At 32.6% G+C, this 23,196-nt stretch overlaps 1 protein-coding gene across 2 annotated transcripts in view; it reads right to left on the bottom strand.

Annotated features, from left to right (window-relative positions):
* Nucleotides 1–7,747: 7,747 nt before the first annotated feature.
* Nucleotides 7,748–23,196, bottom strand: part of CD226 (CD226 molecule) — a 105,572-nt gene continuing 90,123 nt past the window's right edge. For both annotated transcript variants that reach the window (XM_074274147.1, XM_074274137.1), the window contains 3 exons: nt 14,830–14,926; nt 13,056–13,098; nt 7,748–8,553 (listed from right to left, as the gene is read on the bottom strand). In XM_074274147.1, the coding sequence (XP_074130248.1) occupies nt 8,443–8,553; nt 13,056–13,098; nt 14,830–14,926 (251 nt within the window). In that variant the 3' untranslated portion in view covers nt 7,748–8,442. The remainder of the gene's footprint in view (nt 8,554–13,055; nt 13,099–14,829; nt 14,927–23,196) is intronic.

Raw genomic sequence — 23,196 nt, 5'->3', positions numbered from 1 at the left:
TTTTCTAAACTACTCCACCATCTTCCCAAAATCCTCTCAACAAAAAAGTTTTAAAAGGGGAGGCTGAGGGATATTTGCCACTGCAAGAATGTAGCTTTAAAGTTCCAGTAATATAAGATACATCAACCCATGAAATACAAATTTGACCCAACAACATAGATGCATAGTTGAAAAAGTTCTATAAACTTTTGAATTAAGATGTTAACATTGTTAGGGGTTTTCTCCAGTGTCAATAATGATCATTTTTTGGTGTTTTGTAATATTGAATTTTAATAGCATCCTTCTGGATCATGTGAGCAGCAAGGTGGCAGACTGGACTTTTTTTTTTTTTTTTTTTTGATCAGAGAACTAAGAGATACAGGCAATGAAAAAGGTCATCAGGGAGCTATGCAACACTCTGCTAACCCTGAGGGAAAGAACAGAGTATCCAGCTGGGGATAGTTCAGACCACTCCAAAGCTATTTACTCCATAAACCTAGGCTGGAAATCTGTGAATTGCTCAGTATAGGAGGCTTTGAGATTCCGCCTCCTAGTAAACCATAATCAGAAGAAAGAAAATCAAAAGTGGTTAATAAGGAAAGTAAGAGAGGGAAAAAAACCCTAAGAGTACTATAATGCCTCAGTTCCCCTGCCTCAGTTTCCCTGAATTGTTTCTTTGAATTATTATTATACCCTGAGTGGAATTGTTGTAGCTATCTCCCTTCCTTACCCCATTGAGACTGAGAAAATTGGTGCCTCAAAGCTCTGGTTATTCTCACATTACAGAGTCACAAATCCCCAGATCGCTTATCTCAAATGCCTGGGTATAGCTAACTATCTCTTGTTTCTGTCTCTTTCTCAACCACCTTCTCAACCCCCAACCTATCAGAACTAAAATTATGATAGTTTGTCCACTCACCCAGTATTCTGCCTACCCTTGTCTTTGATTCCCTGATAGCTGGAGCCCTATAAAAGTCTCTGTAATTAATTGCTTGTAGCTGGATGCTTTGAAACAATAGTTCCATTCAGCCATCTAGGGGTCATACATTATTTGGACATAAGTCCTGTTCGATCACTAACCCAAATTCTCCACTAATAAAATATTAAAAACCTAATCTCTGTCTTGCCTCAGTTTCTCCAGCATTACAGTACTAAAAATTTTAGGAAGATGAAATCTCAAAGACATTGAACATAAACAGATAAATTAACAAGAAAAAAAACAGTAACAATAGATAGAAATATGGAATAAATATTGCAAAATAAAGGGAAATGATCCACTACTTGATGAGACAGAAGATCCTGTGGATTTTGAGGAAAACAGAACCACAACCCACTATTCCTGAGTGGTTTGAAAGAGAAATGAAGATTATCAGAGAGAATTATATGTCACATGGTAAAATAATGACCAGAATAGAAAAACTTGAATCTGCAATCTTGAGAATATTGGAAAAGAGCCAATAATTATGCAGATTTCCTTTAAAACAGAACATTACTTATCTTGTCAGAACAATATGCTTTCAATCTGCAGTCAGGGTTCAGAGCATTTAGTGAAAAGTCAAATTCCTTTATTAAAAATGAACTAACATCATGCATTGTACTGAGATGGATATAGTATAAGGGCTTCATGGCTTTATCATTTGAGCTTGGGTGGTTCTGTTTCTTTCAACATTTTCCCTGACAAAATCATTTTTACAGGACTTTTCTTCTCTTTGAGAAGGTGCATAGCACAGAAGAGAGTAGGCTTTAGAACTAGTCACCTGAGTCCAAGTTCTACCTCTAACAGGAATTTTGATGACAAATTCATTCAATGGGAATTGACTCATGATGGAATAATACATTGTAGATTATTGCTTTTGGATAAGAAGTCAAAGTAGAGTAATAGCAAATGGAGCAAAAAATTGAACAAGGTATGCCAAGTTTGAAGAAGTTAAAGTCTCTAAATCTATAAAATAAGAACATTTTCCAAAGAAAAATAAGATTCTTCACTTAAAAACCTTTTTATATCCCTAAAGTGTTATGGGAGCAATTTTGTCTTTCTTCTTAAAGATCTTAAAATCTTAAAATAAGATTAAGAAAAAATGTAGCTATAATGCTAACTAGTTTTGAAGATTTAGAAATCTGCACAGGAAAGCAAAGAATTAGCAGCCAATTCTAGGATGTTATCCATTAATCTATAATTTTTTAATCAAGTACACTATCTCTAGAACATATTAAAATCAGGTATTGTATTTTACAGATAAGGATCCTAAAGTCCAGAGAAGTAATTTCCAATTGAGATGAAATTGTGGTTTCATAAGGGGGGCAGGGAACCAGGGTTCTCTTATTTTATGCAGAAACTTGGTTATGAAAGTCAAGACAATATTTATGTCTTAATAATCATTGGACTTATGTTTCTTAACCCTTCTGTCATGGAAAAATTACTTAGCACATAAGCATAATGTCTTAACCTGTACTTGGTATGACTCTACATACTACAAAAACCTTGCTGAACTTGCAAATTAAAAGCATAAAATGTAGTTCAAAAGCAGACATTTGGAAGATTAAAATTTCATCAATTTGGAACTTACTGCTCCATATATACCAAAATGTTTGTAACAGCAGTTTTTGTGGTAGCAAAGAATTGGAAACAAACTAGATGTTCATTGATTAGGTAATTTGAAAACAAATTGTGTTATATAAATATAAATTACATTCAGAAGTGTGCTGAAGCCAACTCATATCAGCTCAGAGGGTCTATTATTAAAATTTCAGCCCAAGCATTTATACCTAGGATTGGCAATCACTACAAATAAGGGATTGTTTTATTGTTTTGTTGATTGTCTGGGCTTAAGAAAGTGATAGAGAAAATGTTAATAATGCAGATTAAATTTAAAAGTGTGTGGGATGTTTTTGTGTACATCTTTCTAAGAGAGCTAGTTATTAAATACTTACCAGTACATCTCCAAATGTAATGGAATATTACTGTGCGATTTTAATGAACATGATGAATACAAAGAAGAGTAGAAATTATTTTAGTAACGTACAATATGACTTAAACAGAAACATGAAAACAGTGTTTATGTGTGTGTTTATACATATAAATGTAAATATATATGTATGTGTGTCTGTATCTATACACACATATCTATATATGTGTATGTATCATTGCAAAAGGAAAGAACAATAACCACAACACAGATGAAGTTTAATGCTAAGAACTTAGAAAAAATAAACTTTGCCCCAAAGAAGAAATATGAAAAGACATCCTTTCCATCCTCTAGTCTTATGAAGAAGTGGGTGATATAGAGATCTCAGAACAATGCTTATAACATCATTTTTTTTTCAATTTGTTGATTATATGTGCTCATTTTTACTTTCTCTTCCTCCTCTTTTTAAAAAAAATTATAAGATAAAAGGAATAGATCTAAAGGTGAAGGAAGGGGGAAGATAACAGGTAAAAATCTAGGTGATGCATAAACACAAAAAAAATCAATAAAATTCATTAGAATTCAGGAATCTACAAATTCAGAAAACTATAATTCAGATGTGATACTTACTGAATAAAATACTATAAAAATGAGCATTACCTATATATTATACTAAAATTCAACTTAGCAAGCACTCATTATGTACATAGACTTGATAGATTCTGAAAATATAAAGACAAAAATGAAACAGCTTCAATGAAATTGGTACATTGCACCAATATGAAAAATAAAAGTGGTAGAAAAACAACCTTACACAAGGAGTTACAAAATAAGTATGTCATTTCTGATTTTATTTGTTTACTTGCTTTGTGATCTTTTACATGTCATTGAAACTCTCCTGAGCTTGTTTCTTCTCCTTTAAAATAGAAATGATTCCTGCTTTGCCTACCTCTTGAGGTCATTGGGAAGATTACATAAAATAATATATGTAAGAAAATATTGAAAAGCCTAAAGACCCATATATTTGTAAGGGATTATCTTTATGATACACTGTTTTGTGCTATAGATCATTAAATTTTAGACTTCATATTTTGTTCATTTAATTCATATTTTTATTACTTATTTGTATTATGGTACAGGGCTTAAAGATTTATAAATTTTATAAATAAAATCACAAATCATAATAATAGTTAGAAATTTGAACTTTTAATTTACTCAAAAGAATTAACCCATGCCTTCTAATGCTTATCACTCTCAGTCACTTCCCTCTCCCTCCCATGCATGCACACCTGTACACATAAACACATATATTAATAAAATTCTGGATTGTTTTTACTTTTACTTATGTTAATTTGGACTCCTATTAGAGAAGATTAATTAATTAATTATGTGAACTTTCTCTTCTGATTCTCAATTCTTCCTGTATCAGTTATTGATAGTTGTCCCAATTTCCTCTGATTTATCTATTTCATCATTTTTTATGGCACAGTAATATTCTGGTATACACATATGACACAATTGCCAATAAGAAAAGATTATTTTAATTTTTAAATTTTGGTTACAATAAAAAGAACTCTTATAAATATAAATGTATATTGATCCTTTTACTTCTTTTTTTTTTTTTTGATTTGTTAATGTATTTAATGGAATGACTGAATAAAACTGTTTTAACATTTTGGTACTCTTCCAATTGTATTCAGAATGGTTGGATCAATTCATAGTTGCACCAATAGTACACTGCACTGATTCCTTTGTCATTTTCCTCTTTGTCTTCTTCACCAGTATTATGAGTATGATGTGGAGCCTCAAAATTTCTTCAATTTGCATTTCTCTAAATATCAGCAATTTAAAGCACTCTTTTATATAATTATCAGTAGCTTGGGTTTCTCCTTTGGAATATTGTGTGTTCATATCTTTTTAACCTTATTAATTTGAATCAGATGCTTATGTAAATTTGGAAATAAGACCTTTGTTAGAGAAACTTATTGAAGCTGATTTTTTAATTCTAGTTTTCACTACATTAGATTTGCTTATGTAAAAAAAAACTTTTTAATTTTACTTAGTCAAAATTGTCTTTTATCTTGTGTGATATCTCTTATTTTCTTAGTCATAAACTCTTCTATTATACGTAGATAAGAATAACAATTCTTCCTTGCTCTTCTCATTTGTTTACTGTGTAGTGTTTTAGATATAAGGCATGTTTTCCATGTAAAGTTTATCTTGTTGTACAATGTGAATTGCTGGTCTAAATTTTTTTTATACCTTTCAATCTACTATTCATTTCCCCAGCAGTTTTTGCAAAATAATGAATTTTGTGAAAAAATGAAGCAGAGATTTAGGTGTTTTATCAAAACTTCTGCTATTGTTTGTTTTCTCCTCTATATTATATAACTAATTCATAACAGAGATCTTTTTTTTTAAATAGTACCAAATCATTTCAATGATTATTGCTTCATAGTATATTTTGACATTTAATACTGAGAGATTCCCCTTCCTTCCTATGGTACTTTGATTATTTTTTCCCTCTCTTCCTCTTTCTCTCTCCACAGATAATTTACACAGAAAAATACATATATACACTCATACATACATATACATATACATGTATAGATACAGATATGTTGGTTTTTAAGGAGTTTGGTACAGTACTCAATATATAAATTATCAATTTATATAGCATAATCACTACCATATTGGTATGTTCACCCATAAACAATGATTATTTCTCCAATTATTTGGGACTGTATTTCTGCAAGGAGTGTTTTATAATGAATTCACATAGTCCCTGGGGAAATCTTGTTATATATACACCTAAGTTTCCATCAAGTTTGTATAGTTATTTTAATAAAATTTCTCTTTCAAACTCTTCTGCTATCTTTTGTTAGATATATATAAGAGTGGTAATGATTTATGCAAATTTATTTTATATTATAAAATTTTTCTATTTATTTTTTCAATTAATTTTAGTTGATTACATCATTATGTCATCAGCAAAAGTCTTATCTCTCTTTTTTCTTTTGGCCTATATTTATTTCTCCAATTGTTAATTATTGCTCCTTTTCTATAGAAAGAATTTTAGCATTATGTTAAATAATTATGATGAAATTGATAATTTGAACTTGTTGGAAAGGCATATAACTTCTCTCCCTAACAACATTTGTTCTTGAAATTAAATAAATACTATTTATTATGTTAATGAAAAACCCATTTATTCTTATTATTTCTAGGAATAGATGGCTTTTTCATTAACATTATTAGAATTAATTTATTATTATATTAGAATTAATAGTAATGAGTGCTAGATTTTGGTATCAATATAATCATATTTTTATTCTTTATTAAATGTATTGTCTACTTTATGTTGAAGCAATTCTTAATTCCTGGAGTGAATCCATCTTGGTCATACTGTATCATCTTTCTAATAAGTTGTTATAGTAAACTTATTATATTATATTTTAAATTGTCACATCAAGATTCCTTAGGATTATTGGTTTGTAGTTTTCTTTTTTTCCTTTGTCTGTCCCTAATTTAGATAGAAAAACTTTATATCATAGAAAGAGATTAGAGTGATGCCTCAGTATCTTATTCATAAAAATAATGGTTACAGTCTTGTAAATTTTGTTAATTAACCTTTTGTTTTTGGAAACCACTTTACAAATCTAATAAAATATGATCTAAAAATATGACAAGTGCCATGGCATAATAAAGATTTGGCTCCAGAGAGAGGCATAGATAAGTTCAAGTTTCATTCTAATAATTACTGACTATATCACCATTGGGCTTGACTTTTCAGTGCTCTCTAGTCAACTCCCTGAGAGTATAAATTGCAGGATTAGTAGAATCTGCATTAACTTGTTCATCCAGTAGTTTCCTATATGTGTGAAAATTATTTGTTTAGTACTTATTAAATTGTAAGCATCCTGAAGACAAGGACTTTCTTCTTATTTGTATCTACAGTGTTTAGTATAGTGTATATAGTAAGCACTTAGTAAATGTTTATTGACTATTGATCATGACTTATTCTATAATAATAACCTTGGGATCTACTCAACAGAGGACATATGTATCCCTTGACATATGAAGAGACATGATAAGAGATTTCAAGGTGGAAGAATCATAGAAGTCTTTAATAATCTTTTTATTTTAAAAATGAGGAAACTGAAACCCAGAGGCCTTGTCCAAGGTCATACATTAGATATTACACATCTAATGTATGACCTTGGACAAGGCCTCTGGGTTTCAATTAAATTAAACTTTGATTCACAAATTTATGGTTTTTCCCATTGTACTACAATGTGTCCCTTAATTTGTATAAAGTGAACACTAATTACGTGCCACTTCACTTTCTAAGTAGAAGTAAACAATAATTTTCCTAGCTTAAAGAACAATTTTAATGTTTTGCTTATAAAATAATTTAAAGCCAAAAATATTTTAAATTGAAACGTTTATAGTAAGAAATTATACTTGTATCCTATAAGCAACCTGAGAGATTGTATTTTTCTCTATTTTGTCAAATGGCCTGCTCTAGGCTTGAAATATCTGTAGAATTTAACTCTACCTTTGAGTACAATGAATTGTATCATTCAGAAATTAAGAATAAATATGTTAAGTGTTTTACACCAGTAGTAGCTAGATGTAGATAGAGTGTTGGGCCTAAAAACAGGAAAGCTCTTTCTGAGTTCAAATAGGACCTTACACATTTATCAGCTATGTGACCCTGGGCAAGTCACTTACCCTGTTTGCCTTAGTTCCTCCCCTATAAAATTAGCTGGGGAAGTGCAAGCTTCTCCAGTATCTTTGCCAAGAAAACCCCAACTGTTGCCACAAAAAGTCGGATACAAGTGACATGACTGTACAATAACTCAAGCCAAATATGATATTTTTATTGTTTTTTGTTTTTTTCACATACTTCGCATTGTATTCATTGTATTCTGGAATAGACTTAGAGTTAGAAACCAGAAGAGGCAGTCACTTTCCTCTGGGCAAAGAGTAAAATAGTTTGTATTTGGTGACTTCCTTACCTACATATCTAATCACCAACATAATGTCCTATTCTTGTTTTAGTTGACAGTCAATTAATGTCTTACTAATGTAGTAGATAATAATTGTTATTTGGATATTAATTGGGAACAAAGAAAATCCCCCCCAAAAAAGAAACTATAATGATGGAATGAAAAGAAAAAGTTAATATTTGAGATGGAGAACAGGAGTTAAAGAAAAAGAAAGGAAAGTCTACCTCAGATACTCTCCACTTTTTGCAATAATCTATTCATTCCACTTTCAGCAATACAAGGCTCCAAGTCTTTGGAGTGACTTTATCTAAACCATTGCAATGGCTTTTGGAAAGGAGAGGGATAGTCAATGGGAGGTCACCCTTATTTTATAATCTCTCAGATAATTCTGAATATCCTCAATCAAATGATGATATTTATATAATCTTCTTTGTATAAGACAAAGTAAATTCAATCAGTATAGATCTGTAAATACAAAGGAAGAAATCTCTAAACACAACTTGCATTTTACTTCGTATGCTTGCTTGGCTCAAATTGAAGAGTTGCTATCTTGCAGTTGGTTTTTGAGAGAAGACAGGACAGTTGACATAAATATCCTCTTCTTGGTTATCTTGAAAATGGTCAAGAACCTCACTTCTGGTGCAGTTTTTAGATGACTAGAAAAAGAAGTGGGAAAGAATTTCAGAAAAGTAAATGCTACCATTTCAGTACTTAAAAGAAATGCAGATGATACATGAGCTCTGATGGCCTTCACCCATTGTCAGCATAAGATGCCAAACACCATAACAAGTGACTCTAGGAGTCATTTTCATTAAGAGTACCCACAATGTATATGAAGGTTATGGAATATTATTGCTCGGTAAGAAATGACCAGCAGGAGGAATATAGAGAGGCCTGGAGAGACTTAAATCAACTGATGCTGAGTGAAATGAGCAGAACCAGAAGATCACTGTACACTTCAACAACAATACTGTATGAGGATGTATTCTGATGGAAGTGGAAATCTTCAACATAAAGAAGAGCCAACTCACTTCCAGTTGATCAATGATGGACAGAGGTAGCTGCACCCAGAGAAAAAACACTGGGAGGGGAATGAAAATTGTTAGCACTAATATCTGTCTGCCCAGGTTGCATGTACCTTCGGATTCTAATGTTTATTGTGCAACAAGAAAATGATATTCGCACACATGTATTGTACCTAGACTATATTGTAACACATGTAAAATGTATGGTATTGCCTGTCGTCGGGGGGAGGGAATAGAGGGAGGGGGGGGTAAATTGGAAAAATGAATACAAGGGATAATATTATAAAATATATATATATATATATATAATAAAAAAAAAAAAGAGTACCCACAATGAAGTTCTATATGAAAATACATTCCTAGTGTGAAAGTTTAAGCTTGAAGTGAAATGCAGCAGATATCTGAGCTGTCAATAAATTAAGGGATTGGTGATCTCTAATATCCCTTCCATTTCTAAATCTATGATCCTGTCACTTGGAAAGGATAGAGTGAATTAGAAAGCATAAAGAAGTCTTTCAGCATAGTAGAATAAAGGAAAGACCCATAAATGGGGAAATGGCCTTTAGTTCTTCTATAAACACTAAAATGGCAGCTTGGTATAGTGGCTAGAGAGTAGATCAAGAAGACCAGAGTTCAAATTTCACCTGTGATATACACTATGTGACCCTGAGTAACCTCTCTATGCTCCAAGGAATTGAGACTACAGGTAGAAGGTAATCTTTCCCCTCAGTATTTTAAGTTTAAGTTTAGTTTGGATATTAATGTGTGCTTTCTAGAGCTCCAAATTGGGGTACCAAAATACATTATGCTTTCTATAGCTCCAACTCTGGGGTGCCAAAATATACCACCCAGACTAGTTCTCTGGAGAATCTTGGGACCAACCTCAGTCCTTGATTTTAGTGGAGGAATGAAGAAGGCAGGAGACCCATGAGAATGGTCAAAGATGAGTCAATTTATTTCAAGTTCTTTCAACCCCTAAACCTTGGTAGGATTACATCACTATAGCACATTAAGCATGTGCCAACTGTAGAACCATTACATCACCACATCACTACAACACACTGCTATAAATATGTTAATGCCTCTTACTGTAATATCCCTTGCTTTAAGTAGAACACAGGTGGTCACACCCTTCCTGACTTTTCAGGAAGGGTGAGAGACACCAAAGGGGATGGGGAGCCAAACCACACATTATCAGCAGGTTCCCTCTGGGCTGAAGGGTCTTATGCCTTACCCAGAGTTCCCCCACTATCTGTGACCCTCTACATATTAATATGGCTCTTGTCATATTTTTCCCATCTCTGATTGTTCATGTAGCATTTAAATTTTTTTCTCTCAGTCCCTTCCTTTAAAAACTCAAATAGTGTCTCTAACTTCCTCTATTCAAATTATTTAATTTAAAAAAAACGGTTTTTCATTTTAGATGTTTTATAAACAATATATGAAAATTAAGAAACTTAGAAATAGCCCAGAAACACATCAGCACTTCTAATACTCATTTCAGGACAGCAAATGACAAAATTACTTCTACTAAATTTTGTTTTAATTTGCCAAGCAAGCAAAATGATGGGTTATATGTGATGAGTTTAATTTCTGGTGGTGTTTTCAGGTCATTTTTCATTTAGGCTGAAATTTAACAAGATAGTTTAAATTGTTCCAAGTTAAACATATTGTAAATCTAGTAATTCAAGTGATAACAATACTTTTTTTCTCAATTGTAAAACATTTTTGGACTGATTTATTAGAATAACTCAGTCAAATCTTTGTGTCACTTTCTATTTATTATAGAAAGCAAGGAAGAAGAAAAATCATAAAAAGAGGACTGGCCTTGGAATCCAAAAGATCTTAGATTAAGTCCTATCTCTGTCACTTTATAGACATGTAATCCCAAGCAAGTCACATTAACCATGTGACCCTCGGTTTCCTCATTTATAAAATGAAGATTAAGTTATTTGTCCTTTAACATAGCTCACAGGGCTATGAAGAAAGTTTATGTGTGTATGTTTGTGTGTGCAAAAGAAAATGATACATAAATATGTCAGTATGGACTATTTTTAGATAAATCAGAAAAATTATTTTCTAAAACAGTTTAGAAAGAAGTTTTTGAGTTCAAGTAAATGAACAAGTTTTATTGCATTCTTTAATTCTTAGTTTGGGATAGTTTTTTGTCGACTACCATTATAGATTACCTGATTGGGCATTGCCAAAGACAAAGAAATAGAATTCACAAGTCAGAGAGTAGGTGGTGATGGGGTAGACATAGCAGCTAGAATTAAATAACTCATTAATTTTGAATAACACTTAACATTTCCCTAGTGTCTCAAAGAAGCCAAATTGTATTCCTGCTGGAAATCTTTAAATCATTTTGGTTCTATTTTCCTCTGATAACCTCTCTGATCTGCTTTCAAAGGTCAAGAAATGTCCCTGAAACAAATTATCACTGTGCAGATGTATAATCAAACTTCTCTGACATCCAGACATAAATCCAAATGATGTGCCACCCAACCTCCACTCTATAGCAAAAGTATTTCAAAAGCTTTATATATGCTAAAGGAACAGAGAGCAATGAGCTGTTGCTATCTTTAGAAAGAGAAATTTCTTGTCATATCCTATCCTATTGCAGACTGTTTATCATTTATTTAAATTGCCTCTTAGACACAAAGTCAGACTGACAGGTAGATAGATAGATAGATAGATAGATAGATAGATAGATAGATAGATAGATAGATAGATAATAGAGATAGTATAATTGCATAAAGATAAAGAGAGAGACAAAGAATGAATTTGAATGCTAGATCAGAGGTCACTCATGGATCAATACTAATACTGTCCCACAGGAATCTTTTAACATGCATCATTTTTCCAAATTGGATCAGTTTGCCTCTCTACTACTCCTAGAAACTAATGATTTTGATGCCAAGCTTAGCATGGATTGGTTGATTGGCTTTTAGTCCTACTGGAGCTCAGAACTCCTTATCTCAAATAAGTCTCCCAGGAGGAGAGACTACAGACATTAATCAACATACATATCTTTAAAAAAGGAAAAATTTTTCCCAAGTGCTGCAAATCGAATGTGATTAAAGGTTAGTCTATACCCTTAGTCTCCAGTAAAATTCTATTCAATTAGGAATAATAGAAAATAATTATTTAAATACTGAGAAAACTGGAAAAGAACCTAACTTCTTAAAGCTATAATTTACACCAAGGAGAATTTATCAATCTGAAAGGGTCTAGTCCAGTAATATATCAAATAACTTTTATATAGGCCTTTCTGCACTACAGGCTTGTGACTTAAGATATAAGAATAGTAATACCCTTATTTATAAATGAAGGATCTAAGTGATTCTCCTATACACACACACACACACACACACACACACACACACACACACACATCTATGAACATATGAGGATGAGCTCTATACTATTGTAAAAAGTGTCCATCTTATTCCCATATATTATAAGTGTCTCATGCTACAGGTAGTAATACTGGGAGAAATGTTTAATAAATATTTCAATTCAATAAATATTTATTTACCTTGAAGTAGAAAAACACAATAGTGGATTAGTAAAGAAAAAAGAAAACAATAATGGGGAAAGGAAAAAAAAATAGCAAGTGGCTTCAACAGCATAAGTAACTATTAGGGTATATAGTGGGTTATTACATAGAAAGAAGAGAAGCATATAGAAATCCAGCACTGATGTCAGGAAGAATTGAATTCAAGTCCCATATATGTGCACACAGCTGGTAACTAGCAGAGAAAAGACTTGCAAACCAAATTTTATAATTTTAAGTCTAGAGTTCTTTCTGTGTGCCTCACTGTCTCTGTACTTTTCTTATGCATGCTTATAGAATAGTTTTTTTTTATTTTTAGTGAAAATGTATTATTAATATCAAACAGCAATTATTTCTTTGTTAATATTAACATGACAAAATAGGTCAGTATTAGGAAACCTGAAGATTAGCTGAAGTCAGTTGGGGCCATTAGCAATGACCAGTTCACTTAGGAATAAGATCCTGTAACTGTAACTGTAAAAAAGTGTTTTTCATATAAACTCAATAATACATAGATACAAGAAAAAATTACTATAAGAATGATGTCCAAAATAAATGCATCCTTGAGAAATCTTACCTGAATCTGAGTATCCCACAGTGCCCGAGACACTCTCTTCCTCCTGGAAATCCACATTCAACAAAGATATTAGCACATGTCATAGTATACAATCTAGTCTTAAAACTACTTACTTTCTTCTTTTGGTCTCTTGATCATTCAGTCTTGATATTTCATAATTCTTCTGGTGTCTTATCTTACTGTATTACAAATAGGGATAGATTCTGTATCTCTGATATGATATAAAAATCTCTAAAATAATGAAACTTCCTCTACTAATGTAAGCAACACTTCTGAAACTTGTAATCATTGACAGCTGCCTAGAACTTTGAGAAATTGAGTAACGTGTACCTTGCTATTAGATCTGGACTTAAACCTAAATCTTTTGGTTCTAAGGACAACTCCATGTCCAGTATCCAAATTACCTTCTGAATACAGGAGTATTTATATGATTAATTTATAGTAAGCCTTTATGAGGAACTTTCAATTGCTATCACTAATTAACCTAGCCTTGCTACCTTCCAGCAGCTCATACTTGCCATTAATAGCATCTACCAATATCCTATAGCTAGTCACAAGTCATTCTCCTATGAACATAAGAGAATGAGCTACACGTAAAAGTGTCCATGGGACTGAATTCAAGTCCCATATTTAATATATTCTAGTTGTGTGACTCAAAGCAAGTAAATTAGACTCTCTATTCTCTAAGGAGCTTTCTAAGAATATAATGTGAAAAAAGATATGTGCTCACCAGGGAGTTCTTTTCACTGATGTAATTATTATATCTGTATTACAGAGAAATACTGATTACTTATTTTTTATCCCAACTGAGAAGAATAAAACAGAAAATGCATATGCAGAATTTATTATAGATGTGAGAAGGAGCAAAATTGCCAAAAGAGGGAATTCTTTTCTTAGAAATGTCAAAAATCTGTTTGAGGAATGAATGGCTTATAGGAGGTAAATTGATATAATACTTAAAAGAGCCTTGGAGTAAAAAGTCAGGAACATTATGTTCAAAACACAGCTTTAACACTTACAAGAAGTTTGACCTCAGAATACTCTAAGCCTCAATTTTCTTATCTATAAAATGGGGATAAAAACTCATAAGCTTGTTAACTTCCTGTATAAATGTGATGTGTTGCTATTAAAATAAAAGAGCAATTAGAACGGGCTATTAGAAAAGGCAAGTCACTTAACTCCAATTGCTTTGCAAAAAAAGAAAAAAAAGGTATAACTTCCCTCGGACTCTCCTCCTTCCTTATCTGAATAATTTTAACATTTACATGTAGAGCATCACATGACCAGCTAACCCTTAAGTCTAGAAGATAAATAATATTCCAAAAGTTTAAACAAAAAAGGTTCTTCCTCCTACCACTAATTAATGCCCATTTCCTATTCTCTCCTCTCCTCTTCCTCAATCACATTGACTCAAGAAATGTAACTTCAAGAAATGTCCTGGACACCATTGAGTCCAGGACAGGCAGAAGAAGGCAAAAAGGCATTGTTTCTATCAGTAATTTACCTAGGACACAAAAGATCAAGTAAGTCTTGGCAGACTGCCAAATCTTGACTCTAATTATTAAACTTTCTAATTGAGATTTCTTTTTTCACTATTACCACCTACTGCTGTTCTCCTTCATTTCCCCATCCCCCACATCTAACAGAATATGTAGGAACAGTGAAAAGAAAGGAAGATAACAGCTAAGGAACTTTGACAAACTACTAATATATGAGATAAGTATTCTAACCAGACTTGGTACAGACAAGGCTTTTGATTAGCAAATATACTCACCTGCAATAATAACAGATGACAATGAAAAATATCACAAGAATTAAGACTAAAGCTGCCCCTCCAGCCATGAAGAAAACAATCTGATGGTCGGTTTTTGCTGGAAAAAGAACAATGCAGGGGGTTTAGAAAGAAAACTATACATAAGCCAGTTTATGCAAAATAGCTAATAGTCTTGTAACACTTTAAGATTTGTAAGGTGTTTCACACATGTTATCTCATTTGATCCTCACAACAACACTGTGAGGTAGGTACTATTATTATCTTCTTGTTAAGAATGAGGAAACTGAGGCAGAAATATCAAATATTTACCCAGGATCAAACTGCTAGTAAAGATGAACAAGATCTAAATTCAGATTTTCCCATTTCCTTCTCTAATAGATTAAGGCAAACAAAGATTAAATGACTTGTCCAGGCTACTACAGCTAATGAGTGTTTTAGGTGAAATTTAAACTCAATCTTTCTGACTCTAAGTCCACTCTTGTATATACTGTCACCCAATTGCTTATGTGCTCAAACTGCCTTCGGTGGCTACATGTTTGTAAGCAAAAAACAAAAACAAAAAAAAAAACAAAAACAAACAAACGAACAAAACAATATATTGATTAAAATCATACTGAAGTTGATAAGAAATTTTGTGACTTTCACAACGCTCCCAGATGTGGTCATATCTGGCTCTTCATGATCCCATATAGGGATTTTTTGATTAAGATACTGGAGTGATTTTCCATTTCCTTCTCTAGTAGACTAAAACAGAGTTTAAGTGATTTACCCAGGGTGATACTACTAATGCATGATTGAAGTCAAATCTGAACTCAACTCTTCCTGACTCAGGCCCAGAATTCTACTCACTGAGCCACTTAGCTACCTCTAGATAGATATAATTTGCTTGTTATTAATTGGCAATTATTTTAATATTGTTACATATGTAGCCTATCATCATTATAAATATAGATTGCTGAATTTTGTGTTAAGAAAACCTGGGTTGAAATACCCATTCTTATTAAAAGCACTAAAGAGCATAATAATACATAGAGTTTTCTTAAAATGATAAGTAGCATCTATATAAAACCATTAGCAAGCATTATATGTAAATAAGGATAAACTAGAAACATTCCCAATTAGATCAGGGGTTGAAAAGCTTGCCCATTATCACCACTATTATTCAATATTGTACTAGAAATGTTAGCTTTAATAATAAGAGAAGAAAAAAATTTTGAAGGAATTTGAGTAGGTAACAAGGAAACAAAATGATTACTCTTTACAGATGATATGATGGTATACTTAGAGAATCCTAGCAAATCAACTAAAAAACTATTAGAAACAATTATCAATTTTAACAAAGTTTTGTGATATAAAACAAACCCATATAAATCATTGGCATTTCTATATACTACAAACAAAGTCCAGGAGCAAGAGATAGAAAAAGAACTCATTTAGAATAACTGTAGACAATATAAAACATTGGGAATCTACAAGCCAAGACAAAGCCAGGACAATTTATACTTCACACAAATAAACTTCACACAATTACAAAACATTTCACACAAATAACATTAAATCTAAACAATTGAAAGAACATCATGTGTTCATAGCTAGGCTGAGGTAATATAATAAAAATGGCAATTCAACCTAAATTAATCTACTTATTTAAAGTCATACCAATCAAACTTCCAAGAAATTACTTTATAAAATTAGAGAAGATAAAATTTATCTGGAAGGAAAAAATGTCAAGAATTTTAAGGGAATTATAAAAAAAAAAATGCAAAGGAAAGTAGTTTACTTGTACCAGATCTAAAACTGTATTATAAATCAGAAGTCATCAACTGACTAAGAAATAGAGTAGGAAATCAGTGGAATAGGTTAGATTCCCAAGACACAATAGTTGATGACTATAGTAATCTAGTGTTTCATAAACCCAAAGATTCCAGCTCCTGAAATAAGAACTCACTATTTGACAAAAATTGCTAGGAAAACTGGAAAATAATATGGCAAGATTTAGGCATTGGCCAATATCTAAACAGGGGTTCTCAAATTATGACCTGCGGGCCACATGTGGCCCACCGAAGATGTTTATGTGGCTGCCCATTATGGCAAATGGGCTGAGGGGTAGCGACAGAGTGTGAGTTTTTGTTTTTACTATAGTCCGGCCCTCCCACAGTCTGAGAGACAGTGAATTGGCCCCCTATTTAAAACGTTTGAGAACCATTATAATACCTTATATAGAGATAAGGTCAAAATGGGTTTATAATTTAGATATAAAGGATGATACTATTGGTAAAATTAGGAGAACAAGAGATAGTCTACTTCTCATATCTGTAGAGAAGGGAAAAATTTATGGCCAAAGAAAAACTGATGAACATTATTAAATGCAAAGTGGAAATTTTGGTTACATTAAAAAGGTTTTGTACAAACAATACCAACACAGCCAAGATTAGAAGGCAAGCAGAAAGCTGGAGGAAAATTTTTGCATCCAGTTCTTCTGATAAAGATCTCATTTATAAAATATATAGAGAATTGACTCAAATTTATAAGAATACAAGCTATTCTCCAATTAATAGATGGTCAAAGAAGAGGAACAATTTTCAGACAATGAAATTAAAGCTATTTCTTGTCATAAAAAAATATTCTAAACCACTATTGATTAGAGAATACACATTAAGACAATTTTGTGGTACCCCTTCAAATCTCTCAGATTGGTTAAGATGATAGGAAAAGTAATGGTAAATATTGGAGACGATATGGGAAAACTGGAACATTAAAACAGTGTTGGTGGAGTTGTGAAATCAGCCAACCATTTGGGATAGCAGTTTGGAACTATGCCAAAGCACTATCAAACTGGGCATACCATTTGATCCACCAAAGTCTCTATTGGATTTGTATCCCAAAGAGATAACAAAAGAGGGAAAAAGATCCAATGTGCACAAATATTTATAGCAGCTCTTTTTGTAGTGTCAAGAGACTAGAAATTGAGTGGATACCAATCAATTGGAGAATGGCTGAATAAGTTATGATATATAAAAGTAATTGAATATTATCGTTCTATAAGAAATGATAAGAAGGCTGATTTCAGAAAACCTGGAAAGACTTACATGAACGGATGCTAAGTGAAGTGAGCAGAACCCAGAGAACATCATACACAGAAACAAGATTATGTGATGATCAACTGTGATGAATTTGGCTCTTTTTAACAATGAGGTGATTCAAGATAATTCTAACCTACTATCCAGAGAGAGAACTATGGGGACTGAAGATGTATTAAAGTATATTATTTTCACTCTTTTTTGTCATTATTTGTTTGCTTGGTTTTTCTCATGTTTTTCTTCTTTCCCCTTTTGATCTGATTTTTCATATGCAACATGAATATGGAAATGTGTTGAGAATAGTTACATATGTTTAACCTATATTGATTGGTTGTTTGTGGGAGTGTCAGGAGAAAGTAGGGAGAAAAATTTGGTTTTGCAAAGGTTAATGTTGAAAATTATCTTTGTATCTATTTGGAAAAATAAAAATCTAAAAAAAGAAAAAATATATTAAAAATAAGAGTATGAGGATTACTTTTCAAAAAGAGAAAACGTGGGTTCAAGTTCCATATCCTGCTGTGTGATCCTGGGCAAGGAATTTAATCTCTATATAATTTATATAATTCCTTGAGATTTATCTGTTAAGTCAAAGGTAGATTGTACTCTCTCTAAAATGAAGTTTCCATATCAGAAGGTCCTATCCCATATAAATCATTCTCTTGAATGTTCATGTATCTTCATTATGTTGATTTCAGAAATGAGATTTAGAAGTGGAAGAGGCCTTAATGAGCATCTAGTATAACCTCCTTATTATACAACTAAAGAAATTTAGTTCTCACATGATTAAGTAACTTTTCCAAGATCATAGAGATAGTAAGTAGCAAACCTAGGATTCAAATTTGGGTCTTTCAAATAACGAGTTTGTTTGTTTTTTCCCTTCTTTTACCAAATAAGAAATACAAACAAATCATAGAGATAATAAGTAGCAAAACTAGGATTCAATATTGGGTTTTTCAAATAAAGAGTTAGGGTTTATGGGCAGCTAGGTGGCGCAGTAGATAGAGCACCAGCCTTGAATTCAGGAGGACCTGAGTTCAAATGTGATCTCAGACACTTAACACTTCCTGACTGTGTGACCCTGGGTAAGTCACTTAACCCCAGCCTCAAGGGGGGGGGGGGCAAGAGTTAGGGTTTTTCCCCTCCTTTCACCAAATAAGAAACACAAATCCCAAAAACATTGTGCCATTTTCTTCAAGCAATTATGATACCCTTTTTTTGGTAAAAGTCACTGTCAAAATAACACAGAGGTGAATAATAATACAATAATAGCTAATATTTATACAATACTCACTATATTCTAGGTACTATACTAATCACTTTACAAAAATCTTATTTGATCCTTATAACAATCCTGGGAGGTAGGTGTTACAATATTCTCCATTTTACAGATGAGGAAACAGCCAAAAAGAAGTTAAGATTTGTCCAAAGTCACATAACTGGTCTAAGCGTCTGAGACCACATTTGAACTCAGATCTTTTTGATCCCAGACCCACTGTTTTATTCATTACAATCACCTCATGGCTAGATGAAAATTAAATTTTTTTTTGTGTTCAAGTTATCACACATACACACACACACACACACACACACACACACACACACACTCCTGAAAATACTATTTGTTATATGCAAGCAAAACTTTGCTTAAGGAAGCTCCATTACATGGAGAGCCATGTAATTTGAACACATGATGATAAATTTGAACAGTTTTCTTTTCTATGCTTAATCTTGTCATGAAAAGGATGTAGGACAAGGAGTTAGAAAACCTGAGCTTCAGCTTTACTGCTAACTATTTGACCCTTAGTAGAGTCCTGTTATTCACTGTGTTTCAGTTTCTCTATCTATTAAAGAGATTTGACAAACTTTCCTTCCTACTGTTTAGAAATGTTCAGATGATCTCCTGAGATAATATACATGAAAGTACTTTACAAAGGGTAGATTGCTATAAAAATGTAAAGCATTTTTATTATCATCTTACCTTTGGGCAAGCAATTTTGCAAAATCTTAAAGTAAACTCCTGTCAGGCAGCATGTATGCCCCAAGTGGAAGGTTGGAAAGAGTAATAACTCTCAACCAAATTTCCTTTCCTTCTAGAAAGTTGCACCATTATATAGCTTCCAGATTTTATTTTTATTACTCACCTTTGACACCTGAAAAAATCCTAATTTCTTCTGATTCTCTTCATTTTAGCATATTGGGCATTCATTGCCTTGCATTCTTAATCAACTAGGCTGAAGGTTTTTTTCTTTTTCTTTTCTTTTTTTTTTATTTGTTTTTGCAGAAGCAGTTGGGGTTAAATGACTTGCCCAGGGTCAAACAGCTAGGAAGTGTTAAGTGTCTGAGGCCAAATTTGAACTCAGGTCCTCCTGAATTCAGGAGTGTATCCACTGCACAACTAGCTGCTACTTTCTTTTTATTTTTCATGAAAATAAAAGCTAATGTTTTGAATTTTCTTCTTGTTTTATAATGTTGCACTTAGAAATTGAGTAAACAAGAACAGAGCCTTTGTTTTTTTTTATTTGTTCTATCTCTAATAAACAAAAACAGGAAATATATATACATATATATATATATATATATATATATATATAATCATTGTGTTGTGAGAAGTTTTCACTGTGGGATAGAAGTATTAACAAGGAGCAAATAAACAAAAGTTAATGTTTCAAATAAAGACAAGCTCCTCAAAAGTGGTTTTAATGTCACCTCTTGCCACTTCCAAATGGGATCTATCCTTTCCTATTCTCAGGCCATCATAGCAATGTAATATTTCATTCTAGAATTTCCATAAATAAAGGGATCCCCTAAATCTTATCCTAAATGCTGTGGATGCCAAAAGATAAAGTTGCAGGAACATAAACTCAGCCTGGTAACCACAAGAATTTGATAATTGGGGAGGGGGGGAGAAGGAGGCAGATAAGGCATGGATACTGAGGACTCATGCAAGCTATTTTCTTTGTCCATATTCCCTAAGTAATTTTTTAAAAAGATGTGATGACAGATTTTCATTCATTTGAAAGGTATCAATTGAATAGTTCCTTTGTGGTAAGCATTGTTCTAGAAATTCTGGAGTATATGTTGTTGTTTGGTCATTTTTCAACCATATCTAGCTCTATGTGACCCCACTAAAGGCATTCTTGCTAAAGCTTCTGGAGGGGTTTGCCATTCGATCCCCCAGATCATTTTACAGATGAAAAACTAAGACAAACAAGGTTAAGTGACTTGTCCAGGGTCACACAGCTAGTAAGAAGTGAGGCCAGATTTGAATTTTGGAAAATGAGTCTTCCTGACTCCAGACATACATATACATACATATATTCCATTTCTGTGATTTTCCCAGGCTATTCCCCCAAGTCTAGAACATATTCTCCCTTAACCTCTGCCTCTCAAAATTTATTCTTTCTTTTAAAGGTTATTTCAAATACTGTAGCCTCCATGAGACCTTTACTGCTTCCCCAAATTGCTACACTTCCCCCCAGAAAACTATCTTTGTATGTATTTTGCATATACATTGCATGTATGTGTATATTGTCTCCAATAACAGGGGTAAAACAAGAATTATGTCATTATTGCTGTTGCATTCCCAATACCTACAATAATGACTGATTCATAAGAAGAGATTAACAAATTCTTTATAATTACTTGACTCACAGACTACCAGATGTTGCAGAGGATGAGCCAAATGTGCAATTATGAGAAATTTGATAAGGTTTAATGGATCTAAACCAAATTCATACATGGCTTGGGACTCAATGACTTCAAATAAAAGGGAAAATGGCAACCCTATATTATAATATGTGATTCAGAATCAAGACAAAAAAAAGTCAATAACTATTAGAATAATCAGAAGCTTTGCATCTGAACATGAAAACCATTTTTTCATGAATATAATTAGAAAGCTCTGGACATGGTAAGGACTAAGATACATGATACAGACAAAAAGAAAGAAGAGAGAGAGAGAGAGAGAGAGAGAGAGAGAGAGAGAGAGAGAGAGAGAGAGAGAGAGAGAAAGAAAGAAAGAAAGAAAGAAAGAAAGAAAGAAAGAAAGAAAGAAAGAAAGAAAGAAAGAAAGAAAGAAAGAAAGAAAGAAAGAAGAAAAGAAATCAAGTATTTTATCTTAAAAAAAAAAAAAGCAACTTGTTACAGACACAGGAGTCATTTCAAGAGTGACTTGCCCAGTCTGTGTGAAGTTGTATTATCATCAATTGGATAGAGCTAAGGTTAAAATCAATACCAAATTAGAAGAAAAAATAAAGAATAGGAGAAAAGACTATGCAAGATCACAGATCACAGCAGCTCCAATCCAATCAATGTTTAAATGTACTGTCAACTCTGAAAAATGGGAAATGGAAAAAAAGTAGACTATTATCATTCTTTAGATAAGTTTAACTTGATTCAAAAATAATTGCCACAATGAGGAGGCTCCCCCAAAGCTAAGTCTGTAAATGTAATCTGTGCAAGAGAAAAGGCAATCAAAGCAACCCTCTGTTTATAACATCCGCTCATTTGTAAAATATTAAAGGAGGAGGATGACTCACAAAATTAGGAAAAAGAACCGAGGGGGAAATGAGACAAGAGAGAGATAGGAGTGAGAGCCAGCTAAGTGAGATCATCTCCACAACATTTAAGAGAAAGGAACATACAGTAAATTGTAACATTTTCCAGAATTTTAAAGCTAATCTATTTTTATTTGTCACAATAATGGAACATTACATTTGAGGTTTATCTTCATAGCCCCTGAAGGAGGCAGAAATGGCACTTGCTATAAGATGCTGAAGATCTGGAGGAACTATCCCAAACCTTCATTTTCCCATTTTAACTGGCTGGTCAGAACTACAGAGTATGGCTGTTACTGCCTGATGGAATGGAGGGTTTTTTTCCCTTAAAGTTATAACTTTAAAGGCACCATCATTGTGTTCTACCCAATAATTATTAATTGATATCAATTAACCAGTCAGACACAATTAGCTTCTCTATAAATGAACATTAACTAAAGCAATATATTAAGAATAGTTGATACAGGGCCATTTGAATATTTATAACATCATTTGCTGGCCTTACAAAATTATCCACTTAAAGAACTCATACACTGGAAAGTTGTTATCACCAGCAGTTGTCTTGGCAGGGCCAGACTAACTGATTTTAAGAGCCCTGAATTGCTTGTACTGGACATTTCCCATCTCTGCAACAGAGAAAAAGATGAGAAATAAGTAGAACCAAGATAAAATAAGGTAAGATGGAAAATAAAGATACTGGAGTGGTTTACCATTTTTTTCTTCTGTGAATT

The sequence above is a fragment of the Sminthopsis crassicaudata genome, chromosome 1 (assembly GCF_048593235.1).
Source record: "Sminthopsis crassicaudata isolate SCR6 chromosome 1, ASM4859323v1, whole genome shotgun sequence".
In the NCBI taxonomy this organism is placed as follows: domain Eukaryota; kingdom Metazoa; phylum Chordata; class Mammalia; order Dasyuromorphia; family Dasyuridae; genus Sminthopsis; species Sminthopsis crassicaudata.
Note: the sequence above shows the minus strand (reverse complement) of the source record. Positions and strands in the feature narration are given on the sequence as shown.